Source organism: Chanodichthys erythropterus, chromosome 11 (assembly GCF_024489055.1).
Source record: "Chanodichthys erythropterus isolate Z2021 chromosome 11, ASM2448905v1, whole genome shotgun sequence".
Lineage (NCBI taxonomy): Eukaryota > Metazoa > Chordata > Actinopteri > Cypriniformes > Xenocyprididae > Chanodichthys > Chanodichthys erythropterus.
Window position 1 is genome coordinate 12,954,206 of NC_090231.1, and position 17,583 is coordinate 12,971,788.

The 17,583-nt window shown below is 38.0% G+C and overlaps 1 protein-coding gene across 6 annotated transcripts in view; it reads left to right on the forward strand.

Moving 5' to 3' along the window:
- The window catches only part of gigyf1a (GRB10 interacting GYF protein 1a), a 30,443-nt gene that overhangs the window by 6,626 nt on the left and 6,234 nt on the right, over window positions 1–17,583 (forward strand). For 3 of the 6 annotated variants that reach the window (XM_067401766.1, XM_067401768.1, XM_067401767.1), the window contains exons 4-18: window positions 275–404; window positions 5,877–5,972; window positions 6,141–6,255; window positions 6,340–6,448; window positions 6,692–6,885; window positions 9,842–10,068; window positions 10,152–10,269; window positions 10,505–10,684; window positions 12,128–12,273; window positions 14,495–14,654; window positions 14,758–14,972; window positions 15,397–15,494; window positions 15,589–15,689; window positions 16,156–16,226; window positions 16,326–16,451. In XM_067401766.1, coding sequence (XP_067257867.1) covers window positions 275–404; window positions 5,877–5,972; window positions 6,141–6,255; window positions 6,340–6,448; window positions 6,692–6,885; window positions 9,842–10,068; window positions 10,152–10,269; window positions 10,505–10,684; window positions 12,128–12,273; window positions 14,495–14,654; window positions 14,758–14,972; window positions 15,397–15,494; window positions 15,589–15,689; window positions 16,156–16,226; window positions 16,326–16,451 — 2,086 coding nt within the window. The remainder of the gene's footprint in view (window positions 1–274; window positions 405–5,876; window positions 5,973–6,140; window positions 6,256–6,339; window positions 6,449–6,691; window positions 6,886–9,841; window positions 10,069–10,151; window positions 10,270–10,504; window positions 10,685–12,127; window positions 12,274–14,494; window positions 14,655–14,757; window positions 14,973–15,396; window positions 15,495–15,588; window positions 15,690–16,155; window positions 16,227–16,325; window positions 16,452–17,583) is intronic. The other 3 variants (XM_067401770.1, XM_067401769.1, XM_067401771.1) reach the window with 3 other exon arrangements.

The following is a 17,583-nucleotide window of genomic DNA, read 5'->3' on the forward strand; positions in this document are numbered from 1 at the left end:
GCTGTTTGATTGTGATAACATAGTCACTTGTCATAGTTCCTCTGTTAAAAGTGAAAACACTGACCAGTTTCGACTGTCCATGCATCAGCACAAGCTTCAGCACCATTCAGGGGTGTGAGAGATCCTAAATAAAGCAGGATGTAGAGTCGGTATTGTCAGGGCCGTCCTTGGACGGTAGCCAGGACTGGAGCATTTCTCAATGATGCTTTCAGATTGTTGCTGCTGACTCTCTTTTGATCAGATTTTTTTTTTTCCCTCTCTCTCTCTTTCTCAGGCTTCGAGCACTTTCCAGTGGAGGCAGTGTGTCTTCCCCTCCTGCCTCTCCTGCTATGCCAAAGTACAAGTTGGCCGAGTACCGTTACGGCCGAGAGGAGATGTTAGCACTTTATGTCAAAGACAACAAGGTGGGAAAATGCTTGAAACGTCTGGGTTGTTAGCCTATTTTTAAGCCTAGGTGATATCCCAACATTCAGTGTGCCATGATTGTGCCTGCATCTTCACCCCAGGACATGACAAGTCTGGATATCATAGTAAAGATATTTTTTATGTTTTTATCTTTTTTACAAAAAAAAAAAAGTTGAATCAGCCCATAGATATTTTGAGGTTATTGTCATTGGCTGTTATTCATATCCACTTGTCCGATTTAAATCTAATAACCGCCTTGTCAGTCACAAAAAATAAATGTTGCTCAATTTTTTTGTTCTGTAGAACTTGATTAGGATTTATCCAGCCAAATGTATTTGTCCTCTTTTCCATACAGTGAAAGTAGACAGGGAACAGTGCAAGTATGGAAGTGAAGATTTTCTAATGACTTAAATTTTAGTTCTGTTTTTCACTCAGCTTTTTGACTTAGAATGTGGTCACATTTACTGTTGTTTGGTGTATTTTCATGGGCGAAATCCAGGTATTTCAATAGTAATCCACAAAAATCTGAAATTTTGTGTGAAGGCAACGGAATTAAATTTCACTAATGCACTTTTAACGGGCTACTTTAATGGTAGCCTGCTGGTTTTTTTCTTTTGTGGAGCTTGACAGACCTTTGTTTCTTCACTTCCTTTTAATGGAGAAAAACCTGGACAGATATAGCCTGGACATTTCAGTAAATAAAAAACAAATGATTTGAGTGACATCAGAGGGCTGTTTCATAAAAGATGCTAAGAAAAGCAAGGATTAAACTCCAAAACCTGACTTGAATTAACTTAACAAATGAGTCCCGCTAATTCAATCCAGGTTTACCTAGTCAAGATAATTTCGCGTGCACGCTTTTTTTAAGCAGCCCTAGAGGTCGATCACGGATCAAATCGATCCACCATAGGAAACGGCATACATTTTGTGCTATTTTATGCATTTGAGACCTGGTGTTTTCCTCAGTGCATAACTTTTCACAAGTTTATTCTCCATCTGTAAATGTTAGAAATCATGCAGATATTTCCATTTTGCTGCTAAACTTCACAGTGAACGAGCGCATCTGTGCGCATGCGCGCTAAACAGACAGGACGCAACAGAAGCGCAATAATTCTAAAATATACATTTCGCTAAAATATTTGATGTTGGACATTAAATGTGCCTTATGAACAATTTTAAACCTACAAGTAAGTGCATTTTTATGATAGTAATTGTAAATGGACTATTGTAATGGGGTAAATCAATATACTTTGGGTCAATTACTGAGTTTAGATTAATCTTACCAATTAAAATTTAGTCTGTGCATATTTATTTTAATTTTTTAATTTTGTGAATTTAATTTCTGCTCATCTAATAAACATAAAAGGTACTGCAGTTGCCAAACAAAACCAGAGAGAAATGTATTCATATTTAATTAAATCTTGTTCACAAACCATTTAGCCAGTAAAAAAAGAACTTGTAGGTTACACACACACACATTATATATAATTCTGGTTGATTGGGACACTTTTTCCCAGTCATTTCAATAGCAAAAAGTGTCCCAATCAACCTGAATTCACTGTATGTATATATAACATATATATATATATATATATATATATATATATATATATATATATATATCAGGGTTCCCGTTGTCCGGTAATTCCCGGACATTGGCCGGGAAAAAAATTAAATGTCCGACAAAATTAAATCTCTCCGGTCAAATTGTCAGATTAAAACTGCCTAATCCCGGCCCCTCCCCCCTAACGCAATCTGAATCGACCGTTTGAAAGTTATTAAACAACATCGCATGCTGCATTTCAAATAAAGCGCACGCCTAAAACGGCTGTAATATAGACCTAAACAACGAACGAATGAGTGAGACGTTTCAAATATGGCCAGGCCCAGGCAGACTAGCCGTAAAAGCTTTTTTCAGAGGCCAGACGCGACGGACGATGGTGAATCAGGAACGCCTGAAGCCTCAGATGTCCAGACAGCTCCACCACCACCGGAGAAAAAGCCGAAGTGAATGGAGTGACAAGTTCCCATGGCTAAAATGTGAGGTAGTTGATGGTAACGAAAAAATGTTCTGTTCGCGCTGCGAAAAGGCAGGACAACGCAACGGATTCACAAGAGGGTCGAATAATTAGAATGTCTGCGCTCATTGAACATAGCTTGAGTAAAAACAATGATATATTCGGATATTTTATGTGGGGAGAAGGGGGGTTGGTTTGTTAAACAATGAAATGTGAAACCATAGTAAAAAACAATTGGTTGATTGACGCCAATCGGACGTTTATGTTTTTTTTCCGTCTATTTGAAAGTTAGGCTAATAAACATGTTGCATATACGGCGTGATTATGTAATTTTTTAAGTTACATAAACTGCTTTCAGTTTTCCTCAACTTGACTAATTAAGAGGCGATATTTGACCGGCATATCATCAAAATGTCCGGAAAACGAAACCTCTGCCGGTCACTTTGACCGGCACCATTTTTTTCTAGCGGAAACTCTGATATATATATATATATATATATATAAGACCAGAGTATAGATTAAATATGGGCCTAGCTGACTTTATTGTGATTTGGCTACAGTTGGTAGTTCCAATGCAGACAACAACCATACATGTCACTTCTGCAGGCTGCATCTTACTTTGTCACTCTTTTCCTAGCTTTTGCTGGCTCTGAGACACTCACTTCGTATTTCTCCTGCTCTTTGTCTAGCAAAAAAAAATCACTCATCACTTAATGAAAGATTAAAAATGAAGGCCTGATTGTTTCAGGACCTTGTCACAGGTCTATTGACTTTTAATTTCTGTGATACTTTTTCTGTATTTTCACACTTAAAACAATGATTTGGTAATCTTCTTGCTCCACTGTCCTCTTTTGTGCTAAGAAATAAGTCTCTTATAAGACAGTTCTCTCCCATTTGCTTCCATTGTTGTCAGCATTAAGCCTGAGAATGATTCAATCAGTGAGCTATATAACACTTAATTTTTAAGAAATTACTTCTCTTTAAATGTTTTGGTTCATCATACTTACCTTTTAATAAAAAGAAAAGCCTTAAACTTACACCAATTTTTTTTTTTTTTTAATCTAGCACTATTTAGTAAGTGTATGTATATGTGTGTGTGTGTTAATAAAATCAATAATAATTGTATCATTGCAATAGTATCATTGCATTCCTATTGGTAAGTGTTAGAAGAGCTCAGCTTAGCCTGACAGTTAGCCTGCTCCAGGCTATTTTCCTAGCATAAATTGGCAGAGTAACTGAGTTTGAACTAATTTAAGTTTGTTTTATGAAACAGAATTCACCGACAACAAGTCTGACTAAGTAAAATAAGCCTGGCTTGTTTTCTAATCTTGTTTTATGAAACAGCCCTCAGAATAAGTTGATCACACAATTTTCAGTTTGAAGTTTCTGGTGAACTTTATGTTGATAAATTGAATTTGCTTGAGATGATAATGCACCATAGGAGGGACATTATTAGATATTTATCAGGGTATTTCCTGGGTCAAAAATGGTCTTTGGTGGTGGCAGATGAACACGGTCATCCACACACACAGTACACAGTACCCTACCCACTGAACTGCAAGCCCAGTACTGACAATAAATCCAAAATAAATGCAAAGAATCAGTTTGTAATTTTAATTGATCCTATTAATTAAATTTGTATGTAAAAATCTCCAAGTGACTGTTTTGAAAAGTAATACGTAGAGGTCTATTATTTTACATTTACACTCTAAGACTGAATGCACAGATCATTTGGCATACAGTATCACAGAGTATGGTTATCTCTATAAATTGGGCATTTAAATAAGATTGTAAATCCAGAAAGTTTACAATGTATAGTTACCAGCATGAAAAATGTATATTATATTATATACAGAGAGTGAGCTGAAGCTGTCAATCACAATGCAAGGTACACAAAGCTGAACTCTTGTGAAAACTCCTGTTTTGAGTAGTGTTGAGTGGATTCTTAAACTTAAACACATGTGATTGGCCATTACATTCACATGCTCAATAGATATGTCTGTGAATGTCTACAATGCTGCAAAAACATTGTAAATAGAAACCTTTGATGCTGTTCACAGAGCGCTTACACCGTGTCTACGCCGGACACGAGCGGCATGATGTGACGCGACAAAAGACAATAGAACCAGTTATAAACAGTGATGTCTACACTGGATGCGTTGCGACTACACTGATGCCTCATTCTATTTATGAAGCACTGACACAAAGGGCAAATGCTTTGCAACGTGCGCTTTGTCGCATCCAGTGTAGACCGCTTTTAGCTGTTGCGACATGAGCAACAACGGTTGTGTCCGGTTTAGACACGGTTGTACACACTCACAGGAGCGTTTTAAAGCAGCCGACTAACAGCGGGTATCAGTACTTCAGAACAGCAGTTATCGTCACGTTAAATGATCAAACAATTCTTTGGCAGGACAAATTCATTTTGGTGGCCGCCACAATATACCCTGAAAACCCTGTTTAGACATTTAATCCTTCTGTAATTTTTGTAGAGTACAAAGATTGTTTGTAAATGTCAGTCTGTACATGTTTTATGTGCTCAATGTATGTTGTTGAGCAGTGAACTGCTCTTATTTGTTCTTACTCTCTCTTATGGACGTCTTTAGTGGAGTTCACATGGCCTGAGGTTTAACACAGTGTGTCAAGTACATGTTTCCACTGGTTGACTTAAAAATGCAAAAAATGTCTTGCCAGTACTGACACAAGTCATAAAGGTTTCCAAGGGCAACGGCATCGTCAGAGCTCTGTTGCAACAAAAATAGACTGTAGAGGCTGTGCCTTAAGATAATCATTTACCATAGTGTATTTTATTGCAGAAGATATATTCAGTGTGCACTGACCTAGCATATTTAGTTGATGTAATTGCTTTTAATATGTTTGAAAAGTGTTTAAGATATCTAGCCACTCAAGTCTCTATGTAGGACATGTAAAAGTTGACCAGTCGTGTCTTGTGTAGGAATCCACGTCACCACTGTGCAAACTTAACCCTTGAATGGTCACAGTTCCTTAGGAAAAAAGATTTTTTTTTCTTTCATTCAACAAAGGATGCATTAAATTGATCAAAAGTGGCAGTAAAGACTTTAGTTCTGTTACAAAAGATTTCCATTTAATAAAATGCTGTTCTTGCAAACTTTTAATTCATAAATCTAAAAAAAAAAAAGTCATGGGTTCCACAAAAATATTTATCAGGACAATAAGCAGCAGATCATGAGCAGTGATCATGTGACACTGATGAAATTATAAAAATAGTAAACATTTCTTTTACTTTGTAATAATATTTCACAGTGTTACTGTTTTTACTGTATGTTTTGAAAATCTCTCTGCAGTTCCCTATTAAGAGTACAAAATGCCATTCAGAATTTACTGTCCAGCAAGTGTGAATTTACTGATATTTTCAGTCAGTCATTTGTAACAGTAGATTGAGTCATTAGTCTTGTGTGTGTATGTTTTCAGGTCCCTGAAGAAATGCAGGATAAGGAGTTTGCTGCTATTCTGCAGGATGAGCCTCAACAGCCACTGGCACTGTTGCCTCTCACTGAAGAGGAGCAGGTGAGAGGAGCACACTTACACGTCTGACATTTTAAGCTTCTGGCTGATTAGACATGCATCACAAACAAAAAAAATGCCTTTGGCACTACAGTCATTTTTATCTATACTGATTCTTGTGGTTTTTGGTGTGGTCCTGGTTTCATTCCTTGTGTTTTTTTTTCTTTGCAGAGGAACTTCTCCATGTCTGTCAATAGTGTGGCTGTGCTGAGGCTAATGGGTAAAGGGGGTGGAGCCGTCCCGGCTGGGGTGAATCGAGGCAGAGGCAGCGTGCGAGGTGGTCGGGGCAAGTTGATCTATTTATGTGTACATGTTTGTAAATTATTCATGTATTGGCAGAGATGCTGAAGTTTATGTGATGTGTGTTTAGGTCGAGGAAGAGGAGAGGGCGGATTCTACCAAAGAAGCAGTGAGGAAGGAGAGGGTGGATTTGGTCGTAGCGTTCGAGAGATCCATCGCAGCCAGAGCTGGGATGACAGGTATTATTTTATTTTATTTTATTTTATACAATTTTTTTAAAGTAAATTTAAAACCAATTATTTTATTTTTAAAATTTTTTTAGTATTATTCCCATTATTGTGATGTCAGTTTGTTGCCTTCGCTCTCATCTTGATAAATGTAAAAATCCTTTTAATGTCATCGGCACACAGTCTAATTTAATAGGCCTACTAAGGCAAATCAAATGCCATCTTGATAAGCCTCTCTGTCTTTTCATTCTGCAGAAGTGAGAGGCGTTTTGAGAAACCTCTGCGGAGGGATGGTGTGCGGCTGGGTTTTGAGGAAGGATGTCCAGGTGGCAGAAAGGAGTTCATGCGCTCTGATAGCGACAACTGGCGCACGTTGAGAGAAGAACAGGAGGAGGAGGAAGCGGGAGAAACTGGTGGCAGCTGGAGAGTCACTGGCGGACGAAGAGAAGGTAACACAATACACATCACATATTTACACTTGGCATTAAAGGGAACCCATTATGCCCCTTTTTACAAGATGTAAGATAAGTCTCTGACGTCTCCAGAGTGAAGTTTTACCTCAAAATACCCCACAGATCGTTTTTATAGCATGTTAAAATAGCCAGTTTTGGGGGGGTGAGCAAAAACTAGCCATTTTTTGCGTGTGTCCCTTTAAATGCAAATGATCTGCTGCTCCCGGCCCACTTTCAAGAAGAGGGTGGAGCTTCAAGAGCTCATGCAACAAACAAACAGGACAATCTTAAGCACTGAAAATGTCAGAAACTGTCAGTAATGGTGTTCAGTTCGAACTGGAGTCGGACAATGATGCCTAGAGAGCCAGAGAATATATGCTGTATGGAGAGAGAACAGGTATAGTTTAGTTTAATTACGATTATAAATTATGTTGTCATCTTGTTTTTATCCACTATTAGTACAAGCCTGTTGTTGCATTGACCCTCGTTCACAAAGCAATCTGGAGTGAAAAAATTTGCGCAGACATAAACGAATTTAGGTATATTTTGGGGCGCATTACCTTCAAAAATTAATCCACAGCATCCTCAGTGGCTCAGATATTTGGATAAAATGAAGACTTCTATGTTCACTCTTACATCCAACAACAGAACCCCGGTGGGATTACTTACGAGACGTTGTTGTAGGTAAAGCTACTTGAGCGTGGAGAAAATGGCAGACAGCATACAACTCGCTGAGGGCAGAAATTATGGTAATACAGGACTGTCAGTCAGCGTTCATGGGCGATGTCACACCGCTCATAGAATCAAAAGGGCATGTCTTAATTACTAATGTCTGCTTTGGTTTAATGGGGATTTAGGGGATTTAATGGGGCTGAGTGGATTTTTATCATTGTAGGGTGGTTGTGTACACACACTGCCAACACACATTTATGTCCAAACACCATGTAAAAGTGGATTTTGCATAATAGGTGCCCTTTAAAAAGAATAGTTCACCCAAAAATGTCCTCATTGTATGTCATTACAACTGGTAATTCTTAACAACAGCAGAACTGATATTTTTCTGACATTTATTTTTCTAATGTTATTTAAAGGTGCCTAAGAATGCTTTTTCACAAGATGTAATATAAGTCTAAGGTGTCCCCTGAATGTGTCTGTGAAGTTTCAGCTCAAAATACCCCATAGACTTTTTTAAATTAAAATTTTTAACTGCCTATTTTGGGGCATCATTAACTATACACTGATTTTGGCAGCGCGCCGCCCCTTTAATTCGCCTGCTCCCTGCCACACGAGCTCTCGACTATATTACAGTGCATTTACAAAGTTCACACAGCTAATATAACCCTCAAATGGATCTTTACAAGATGTTCGTCATGCATGCTGCATGCATGCTTTGAACTATGTGAGTAAAGTATTTATTTTGATGTAAACGTTTGATTCTGTGTGAGTTTGAGGCTATGCTCTGTGGCTAACGGCTAATGTTACACTGTTGGAGAGATTTATAAAGAATGAAGTTGTGTTTATGAATTATACAGACTGCAAGTGTTTAAAAATGAAAATAGCGACGGCTCTTGTCTCCGTGAATACGGTAAGAAACGATGGTAACTTTAACCACATTTAACAGTACATTAGCAACATGCTAACGAAACATTTATAAAGACAATTTATAAATATCACTAAAAATATCATGCTATCATGGATCATGTCAGTTATTATTGCTCCATCTGCCATTTTTCGCTGTTGTTCTTGCTTGCTTACCTTGTCTGTGCACAGATCCAGACGTCAATACTGCCTTTCCTTGTCTAATGCCTTGATCATGGGCTGGCATATATGCAAATATTGGGGTCATACATATTAATGATCCCGTCTGTTACGTAACAGTCCGTGTTATGTTGAGATTCGCCTTTTTTCCGGAAGTCTTTTAAACAAATGAGATTTACATAAGAAGCAGGAAGCAATGGGGTTTGAAACTCAATGTATGTCTTTTCCATGTACTGAACTCTTGTTATTTACCTATGCTGAGGTAAATTCAAATTTTGATTCTAGGGCACCTTTAAAGTACATCATGATAAATACTTTGATTGTTACGTATACCTACAACATTTCAGGCACAGGTTAATTATAAATGTTAGCTAGATTATGTTCAGTTACCTGTCTAGCGAGGTTTACTAAAATATAAATAAATATATATATATATTTATTTATTTATTTTTTACATTTAAGGGAGAAAGAGCTCTTTTTAGTGAGCGAACATTTCAGTGGGCTGGGAGGATTTTGTGATTTGAGACAAATCTTGTAATGGCCGACTTCTTCATCAGTGCCCTGATTACTGAACAAGGGAACTGATTGAGACGCACTGTAGATATGAACGACAATCTGTCTTGGCTGACTGCTTTCTTAGTGAATCACCTGAGGTGTACCATGTGTAAACGGAGCTAATCTTATGTTAAGCATGCACTACTGAATACTAATACACTGAAGACTGGAGTAATGATGCTGAAACTTCAGCTTTGCATCACAGGAATAAATTAAATTTTAAAATATATTAAAATGGAATGCAGTTCTTTTAGATCGTAATAATATTTCACAATTAAGGCTGTCATGATATCAGGTTTTCACTACAGTATTATCATGGCCAGAATAGTTCTCAACAGTGATATATTACATTATCTATAGAAATCTTGAAAAAATAATGCTATCAGTCAAATTCTTTTTTTTTTTTTTTTTTTTTTTGGCCAGTGAATCACAGCATTGCATACAAAAGGAACAATTACACTTATTTGCTACCTGATACTGATAAACAAAACTGATCAGATTTTGAGACCCATACCATGTGATTTTATTTAGAGGAGGCTAAAATGCTAACTTAGCACAGCGTCAAAGTGCGACAATTTATGAGAACAACATCTTATTTTTACTACAAACTCAACTCAAAACTTGTGCTTCTCCTTCCTAGATGGTGGTCCTCGCTCGGCTGGTTGGCGTGAACACACTGGTCCAGGTGAAGTTCGCCGCAGGAAGTTTGATTTCGACTTCCGGGATGGAGGGAGTGAGGGAGGCAGAAGGAGAGCAGGCAGCGATGGAGCAGAAGAGGAAAGAGATGGCCTGCCAGAGTGGTGCACAGATGAGGAAGACGGAGAAATGGGAACCTTTGATTCTTCTGGAGCATTTATGTCTGTTAAGGTAAGACCATAGGATCTAGTCTCTAATGACTTCTGATCTATGGTTTTCTTTTCTTTACATTTTCTGCTCTTTTGTTCTCTTAGAAGGGCCCGAAAGACCCCATTCCAGAAGAAGAGTTTGAGTTCCAGGGGTTGGAGGATGAGGAAGAGAACGGTGCTAATCAAGAGAAGAATGGCACTGGTGCTGAAAAAAGCGAGAAAGGTGGGAACAGAAATGGGAAAAAATAAACTCTTAAAACACAGTTGATGCAAAAATGAATATGATTGCTTTGTGTGAGGAACTGACTGAATTTTGACTTTTTTTGTACACCAAAATACAATTTAAACATCTCCGAGATTTACATAAAAAAAAAATGCATTTAATTAATACATGATTTTAAATAAGGGCATTTTCAAGAATATCTAACTTGGTTTGTATGATTTTTCTCTTCCCACAGATGTCATTGACTCCGCTCCAGTGTCTGAAATTGAAGTGAAACCGGTTTCTCCTTCCCCTCCTCCTCCTCTCCCTCCCTCTCTTCCTGCTCCTGTCCTTGAGGCTGTGCCCTCTGCTGCCCCCTCTGGCTTGGAGGAGCCTCACCTTGTCCCCTCCATTCCTAACAAATTACCAAGTGAAGGTAAAGATTTCACTTTTTTTTATTTTTATTTTTTTTTATTGTTCTTTTTAGGGCCCAAGCACCGAAAGTATGAGGACCCTATTGGAATTGGTCAGTTTATTATTATTCCGCTGCTGCTGCTTCTTCTTCTTTTTCTTCTTCTCCCAAATTAATCACATTTTTGAGGGCTTAAACGTGCTCAAAAACTCATGAAACTTTGCACACGCATCAGAAGTGGTGAATATTTACATCTGTTATGGGTCTCAGAATTAGGTGTGGCAAAATGGCTCGATAGCGCCACCTAACTTAGTGCCCCTCGCGCTACATTTCACATAGATTTTGAAATTCATTACACACATTTAACAGCCCAACATGTACAAAAAAGTCTCTTGGAGCAAAATCTGAAACTGAACAGGAAGTCAGATATTTTTAATTAACTTGCCATTTTGTGCCATTTCCAGACGTTGTACTTTAACAAACTCCTCCTAGAGCTTTATTCAGATCAATGTCATATTTGGTCGGTCTAATCTAAAGGCCTTTGCGACATTTCATTGTGAAGATCTAGAGTTTTCGCCAAAGGTTTTGTCCGTGGCGGCCTGACAAAATTTGATGTTTCGCCTTGAAACAGGAAGTTATTGTAACTCGGGTATACAATGTCCGATCTGCTCCAAACTTCACATGTTTGATAATAGTCCCGACAGAAGACATCTACATGGCAATATTCAGTTACAGTCATAGCGCCACCTGTGGGCAACAGGAAATGACATGCTTTACACTGATTAACTCCTTGTAGAGTTTTAACCAGATCAACATAATTTGTTGTCAGTCTAATCTTAAGACCTTAACGATGTTAAATTGTAAAGATCTTGAGTTTTTGTTGAAGGGCGTGTCCGTGGCGACTTACAAAGTCTGATGTTTCGCCATGAAGGAAGCTGTTTTAACTCAGGCATACAGTGTCTGATCTGCCCCAAACTTCACATGTGTGATAAGAGTCCTGGCCTAAAGACATCTATATGATAATATTCAGTTAGTCATAGTGCCACCTGCTGGCAACAGGAAATGGCATGCTTCACACTGTAATTCACTCTCAGGAACTAATTTCAATATGCCACGAAGTACTAAACATGCAAGAAACACGTTGAATCATGCAATACTCTGCTAAGTGCTTAAGTATGTGATTAACGCCATGAAACAGGAAGTTATTGTAACTCAGGCATACAATGTACGATCTGCTCCAAACTTCACGTTTGATAATAGTCCTGGCCTGATGACATCTACATTGCAATATTCGGTTATGGTCAAAGCACCATCTGTTCACGGTTTTTCTAAGGCCGACAGGTGGCGGTGAGCCCAGGTTCGAGGGCCTTTTCATCGTTGCTTGCAGCTTTAATTAAAATTGATTAATTACATACTACAGTTGTATGAATGGGTGACGCTTAACCTGTGTGTTGTCTTTTTTTGTAGTGTTATCAGAGGCCATGTTAGATTTGAGCCCCAGTGCCTCCTCCAGTCTGCCTTCATCGCCTCCCTCCTTGTCCTCTGCTGCTACTGACCTCCCACCTCCGGGGGGCGATATTGAGGATGACGAGGGCATGAAGCACCTGCAACAGGTACCACAGAAAATTAGTTCTGAGTGTAATAGCAGAGATTGTATATAATGGGGAGATATCTCTTGCCATTGGAGAAAGCGAAACGGCTAACTTAATCACGTGCGGCACCTCTCAGCTTATCGTGTAATGGCAGTGACATTAGTCACAACATTCCCTAGTCTGCCTTCTCTTAAAAAAATACATTTTTATCAAGCTAAAATCTACATATAGTTCCCAACGAAAGTATTGTTTAGTGTAAAACATTCTGAAGATTGGCAAACAGGCTGTGGATTAATTAAATGTTTAGCTATTTCCCCACAAAAGCTGTTTAATCAGCATAGTGAAGCCTCTCGTCCATTGACTTCCATTCAAAAAACAGCCTCTGTTCTCGTTCTCTGCGTACCGCGGGGGGCGGAGCGTTAGCTTTAGCCATTACGCTTTTTTGGCTAAAGGTTGCAGGCTTGCCTTCCAGTGGCTTTGGTAATAGATCATGGGCCGTAAGTATGAAGCCACTCAGAGTAAAATTTTAGTCTTAAGTGTGTCAAAATTCTAAGAATTACTTAATTTTACTCTTATTCTTATTCTTTTTGTAACTGACCTTATAAGAAATGTAATAACTTTATATAAATGTAATAAATTAAATAAATATTACTTAAACAATAATTAATAAGTTTGAATACACTTTTTTTATAACTTTAAATGTAATAACTTCTCCCACTCTACAAATCAATGCTCTGACTGTAGAAATGAAATAGTAATTACCTTTTTTGGTAGCTGGAAAAATGCAGCAGTGCACCGGTGATGATTTGAGCTCATCAGTCCACAGTAAGCTGGGACTTACATAGTACTATTACTAAACTTACCACACCAAACATAGTGGCCAAAATTGATGTGCAAAGGTTTTTTTTTATTTTTATAAATGACCCTACAATTTTGCTCAAACCATAAAAATATGAGGAAAATGTTTATTTTTATGTTTATATTATTTAAATGTTTTAAAATATGAGGGAAGAATAAAACACTAAACTAAGCAAAGGTATTTATCTGACAAATTTTGGCAAAAAAGGAAAACTACAGCTACAGGTTTCAGAAGAAAAAAAGTTCAGAAAAAGCACATGTTGACTACAACATAATCAGTTTTTAATATTTCATTGGTCCTCTTGTTTTTGCATGTGTTCATAATTTCTCTGTATGACAGCCTGGCCAAAAATAATTTGAAATTTCATTGTCACACATGAAACAATTTACTCCAAGCACAGCTACACAATATGCTTACATCTTTTAACAGATTTTTAAAAATATTTGAATTAAGGTTGAAGATGTCAATTTTCATATGGCTGGATATCACATTTGGCCACTACTCTATGGCAGTTAATTGACTTTCCAACTGACCATCAAACTTTCATGTTGATAGTTGGCTTCCCTGGAGTTGTTGGAGCCTTTGATGGAACTCATGACACATCATTGCTCCAACTGTAAATGAGGAGACATACATCATTAGAAAAAGATTCCACACAATCAATACTAATTTGTGATAATCTTGCACAATGCAAAGCTATTTTTAAAAAATAAATGTAAATATTAAAAACATTTCAGTGTCTTTTTAAAGGTTTTTTTTTTTTTATAATAACATTAAATGATTGGTGTTGTGCTGCTGTGACTTCACCCTTGCAGGCTCGCTATTGGCTGATTCAGAGGTTGAGAGCGGCCATTTTGAGTTGACATCATTGTAGTCCTTAATTCACAACACTTAAGTCAGCACTTAAGAATCAGTCTTATACTTTACTAAAAGTTGCTTTTAGCTTCTTTATAAAAGTCTCCTACTCTTAGACAAATCCTACTTTTTACTAATATTTTTTTTGACACTCAAGTCAAAGCTTAAGACTATTCTTAAGAGCATTTTTGAGAAGTTTTATACATATGGGCCCGGATAACATAATATCTGACAGAATTTATTTGCTAAAAGGTTTAGCTGCAAAAACTGGTAATATGTTTGCAGAGATTTAGGAAACATGCCAATGCTACAGCTTTATTATAATTTATTTCTAATGTTTTTTTTTTTGTGCTAGAAACCTGTATTAACATTATGAATAGACTTTTGGGGGGAACAAAATGGTAAAAATGTGTAGAATGTGTCCCCTCTTTAGATAAATGACATTGTTTATAGAACACTTCAATGTTTTTTTTTTTTTTTTTTTTTTTTTTCCACCATCAAAAATTTGATGGTGATTTATGTGTGTAGGAGGCAGAGAAGATGGTGGCAGCGCTCCAGGACACCTCTCTAGAGGAAGAGTGCTTCACACAGACTCTTCAGGAGAGCAGAAACACAGCCTCTGCTCTTCCTCTCTCCCATGACTCTGCCATGAAATGGTTTTACAAAGACCCGCAAGGAGAGATCCAGGGTACGCACGCATTCTCTCATAGTAGTTCAACTCATGCATATGGAGCAGTACTTTGAGTATAGTCCATTAATACCGTGTCCTTTGTCTGTTCTGTCTCTCTCAGGTCCGTTCAGTACAGTGGAAATGTGTGAATGGTTTCAGGCGGGGTATTTCGCCATGAACCTGCTTGTTAAACGTGGTTGTGATGAGGGATTTCAGCCGTTGGGGGAAGTCATTAAGATGTGGGGGCGTGTGCCTTTTGCCCCTGGTCCCTCCCCTCCGCCCCTCCTGGTGAGGAATCAAGCCCATCTTCGCCCTCAACCACCCCGGGGGGCAATCGTGAGTCTCTGGGTGGAAGGGTGAATGTTGGGGAATAATGTTCCATGGGGTTATTTGCATTCTGGGGAGTTTTTATTTTATTTTTATTTTTTTTTTATGGTTCATTCATTTTTATTTTAGTGGTAATAAGCTTGTTTGTAAATGTGTGTCTGTGTGAGTTTGTGTGTAGATTTGCATTTGTGTTCACATGGAATGTGTGCAGGGTGTCCTTGGATCCTTAAAGCATTGCTTAACACTTTATATTTGTCTTAAATTCTTTTTAAAACTTGCATTAAAGTCTTGATGTCTAATATATAATTCCCTTAAACATGCGGATACTCTGTGTGTAAATGTTTTCATGCATGTCTCTTTCATGAATAAATGCATGTGACTCATCTCACTGTCATGGGTTAATGTGCGTTACTGATCTTTCGGTGTGTTTCAGGGTAATATGGATCAGGAGCGGTTAAAGAAGCAGCAGGAATTAGCTGCTGCCACGGCTCTTTACCAGCAGCAACAGCAGCTGTTTCAGCTCATCAACAGGTGAGTGACTGAGTGTTTTTTTTTGTTTGTTTGTTTTTTCTGTGTCACTGAATACATTATATATGTTTAATACTGCTTTTTTTCCCCCATGTAGGTGTGGAGAGCAGGGTATGATGCCTTCGTTAAACAGGTCGATGTCAGTGCCAGATACAGGGTCCATGTGGGACATGCATACCTCAGCCTCACAGCCAGCAGGTACACACACAAAACACTTAAATTATGCTGTTATATAAATAAAGCCTCATAATTTTGTTTTCGCGGTCTCCTACAATAGGCATCTTCTCAACATGTTGACAACGCAAACCAAATTCTTTGTTTGAGGGTCAATGTAGGTGTTGTTTTCCAGCAGCCAATGAAGACCATAGGCTGGCATTATACAAATTTGTAACATTATTCTGTAGGTTTTTAACAGGAAGCGAGACTTGAATCGGTTCAGAATCCATTCTTTCTTTTAAGAGACAATAACTTTATTTGCCATGCACTTTAAAACTTTGCAGACCTTTTACATTTACAAACCGCTATATTACACACTGCATGAAAGGTAATATTTGAAAAAGCATGATAGGGGCACTTGGATCACTCTTAGTTTTTTCCTCACACACTTGTATCCGAAAATAAACAAACATTCTTTCACTTTATCTCTTTTTTTTTTTGTGAGCAGGCGGTGAGGCCAGTCTATGGGACTTAATGAATTCTTCAACTCAGGGTCCAATTCTAGAACAGCTTCAGAAGGTGAGAGTTAACGCTGATGGCCTCTGCTGGTTATCTGAGGAAATGCACTGAACTCAAAACTCTTCTGTTCTCATTACATTGTTTTGTATTGTGTTTCAGCTACATGAGAGAAGAGAAGCTGAACTCAGGGCCAAGCGTGAGGAAGAGGAAAGGAAACGGAGGGATGAAAAAAGGAGGGAAGAGCAGAAAAGGAGAGAGGAGGAGGAGCTTTACAGGCGCAAGCAGGTATCTCATGTTAAAATAATCTCTAATCCTCAAATGCATTACTGTTCAAAAGTTTGGGATTAGTTTTTTTTTTTTTTTTTTAAGAAAGTAATACTTTTATTTACCAAGCATGCATTAAAACATTTACATTGTTACAAACATATATAGTGCTCAGCGTTAATGAGTACACCCCCTTTGAAAGTAACATTTTAAACAATATCTCAATGAACACAAAAACAATTTCCAAAATGTTGACAAGACTAAGTTTAATATAACATCTGTTTAACTTACAACTGTGTATATTATGTCAGTATAACATGAAAGTAAGGTTAATAATATAATTTGGATTACACATTTTTCAGTTTTACTCAAATTAGGGTGATGCAAAAATGAGTACACCCTACGGAAAGTCTCTGGAGCAAAGCTAAATTTTATACTACAAATGTTTAATTTAATCAACCACAGATAAGTCTAATTATTCATTACACGGGTGTCCAGCAGACAGTTGACTATAAAAGGGTGTTTCACCATTTCGTGCTGTCAGCAATGGCACCACAAGGAAGAAAAATGTCACACGACTTGAGAAAGAAAATCATTTCTTTAAACCAGAAAGGTGAAGACTACAAGAAGATCAGCAAAGCTTTAATTATCAGTCAGAATACTGTAGCAAAAGTGGTACAAATTTGTGTATCTTGTATTAGAGCAGTTCTAATTTGGTGCTTTGAGTACAATTCTCTCATACTGACCACTGGATTTTCAACATGGCACCTCGTGGCAAAGAACTCTCTGAGGATTTGAGAATTAGGAAGACCCCCAGCCCTGCACATTTTGAATGTCTCCTTCATCTATCACACCTGATTCAACTCATGAGCTCATTAGTAGAAACTGCAAGACCTGAAATGGGTATGTCAGAAATAGGGAGACATACAAAATGTGCAGGGCTGGGGGTCCTCCAGGACAGGTTTGGGAAGCACTGGCCAAGGCTATAAGAAGATCGGTAACACATTGAAACCCTATTGAGCACCTGTGGGGCATCCTCAAGCGGAAGGTGGAGAAGCGCCATGCGTCTAACATCCAGCAGCTCTGTGATGTCATTATGAAGGAGTGGAAGAGGATCCCAGCAACAATCTGTGCCACCAGCTCTGGTGAATTC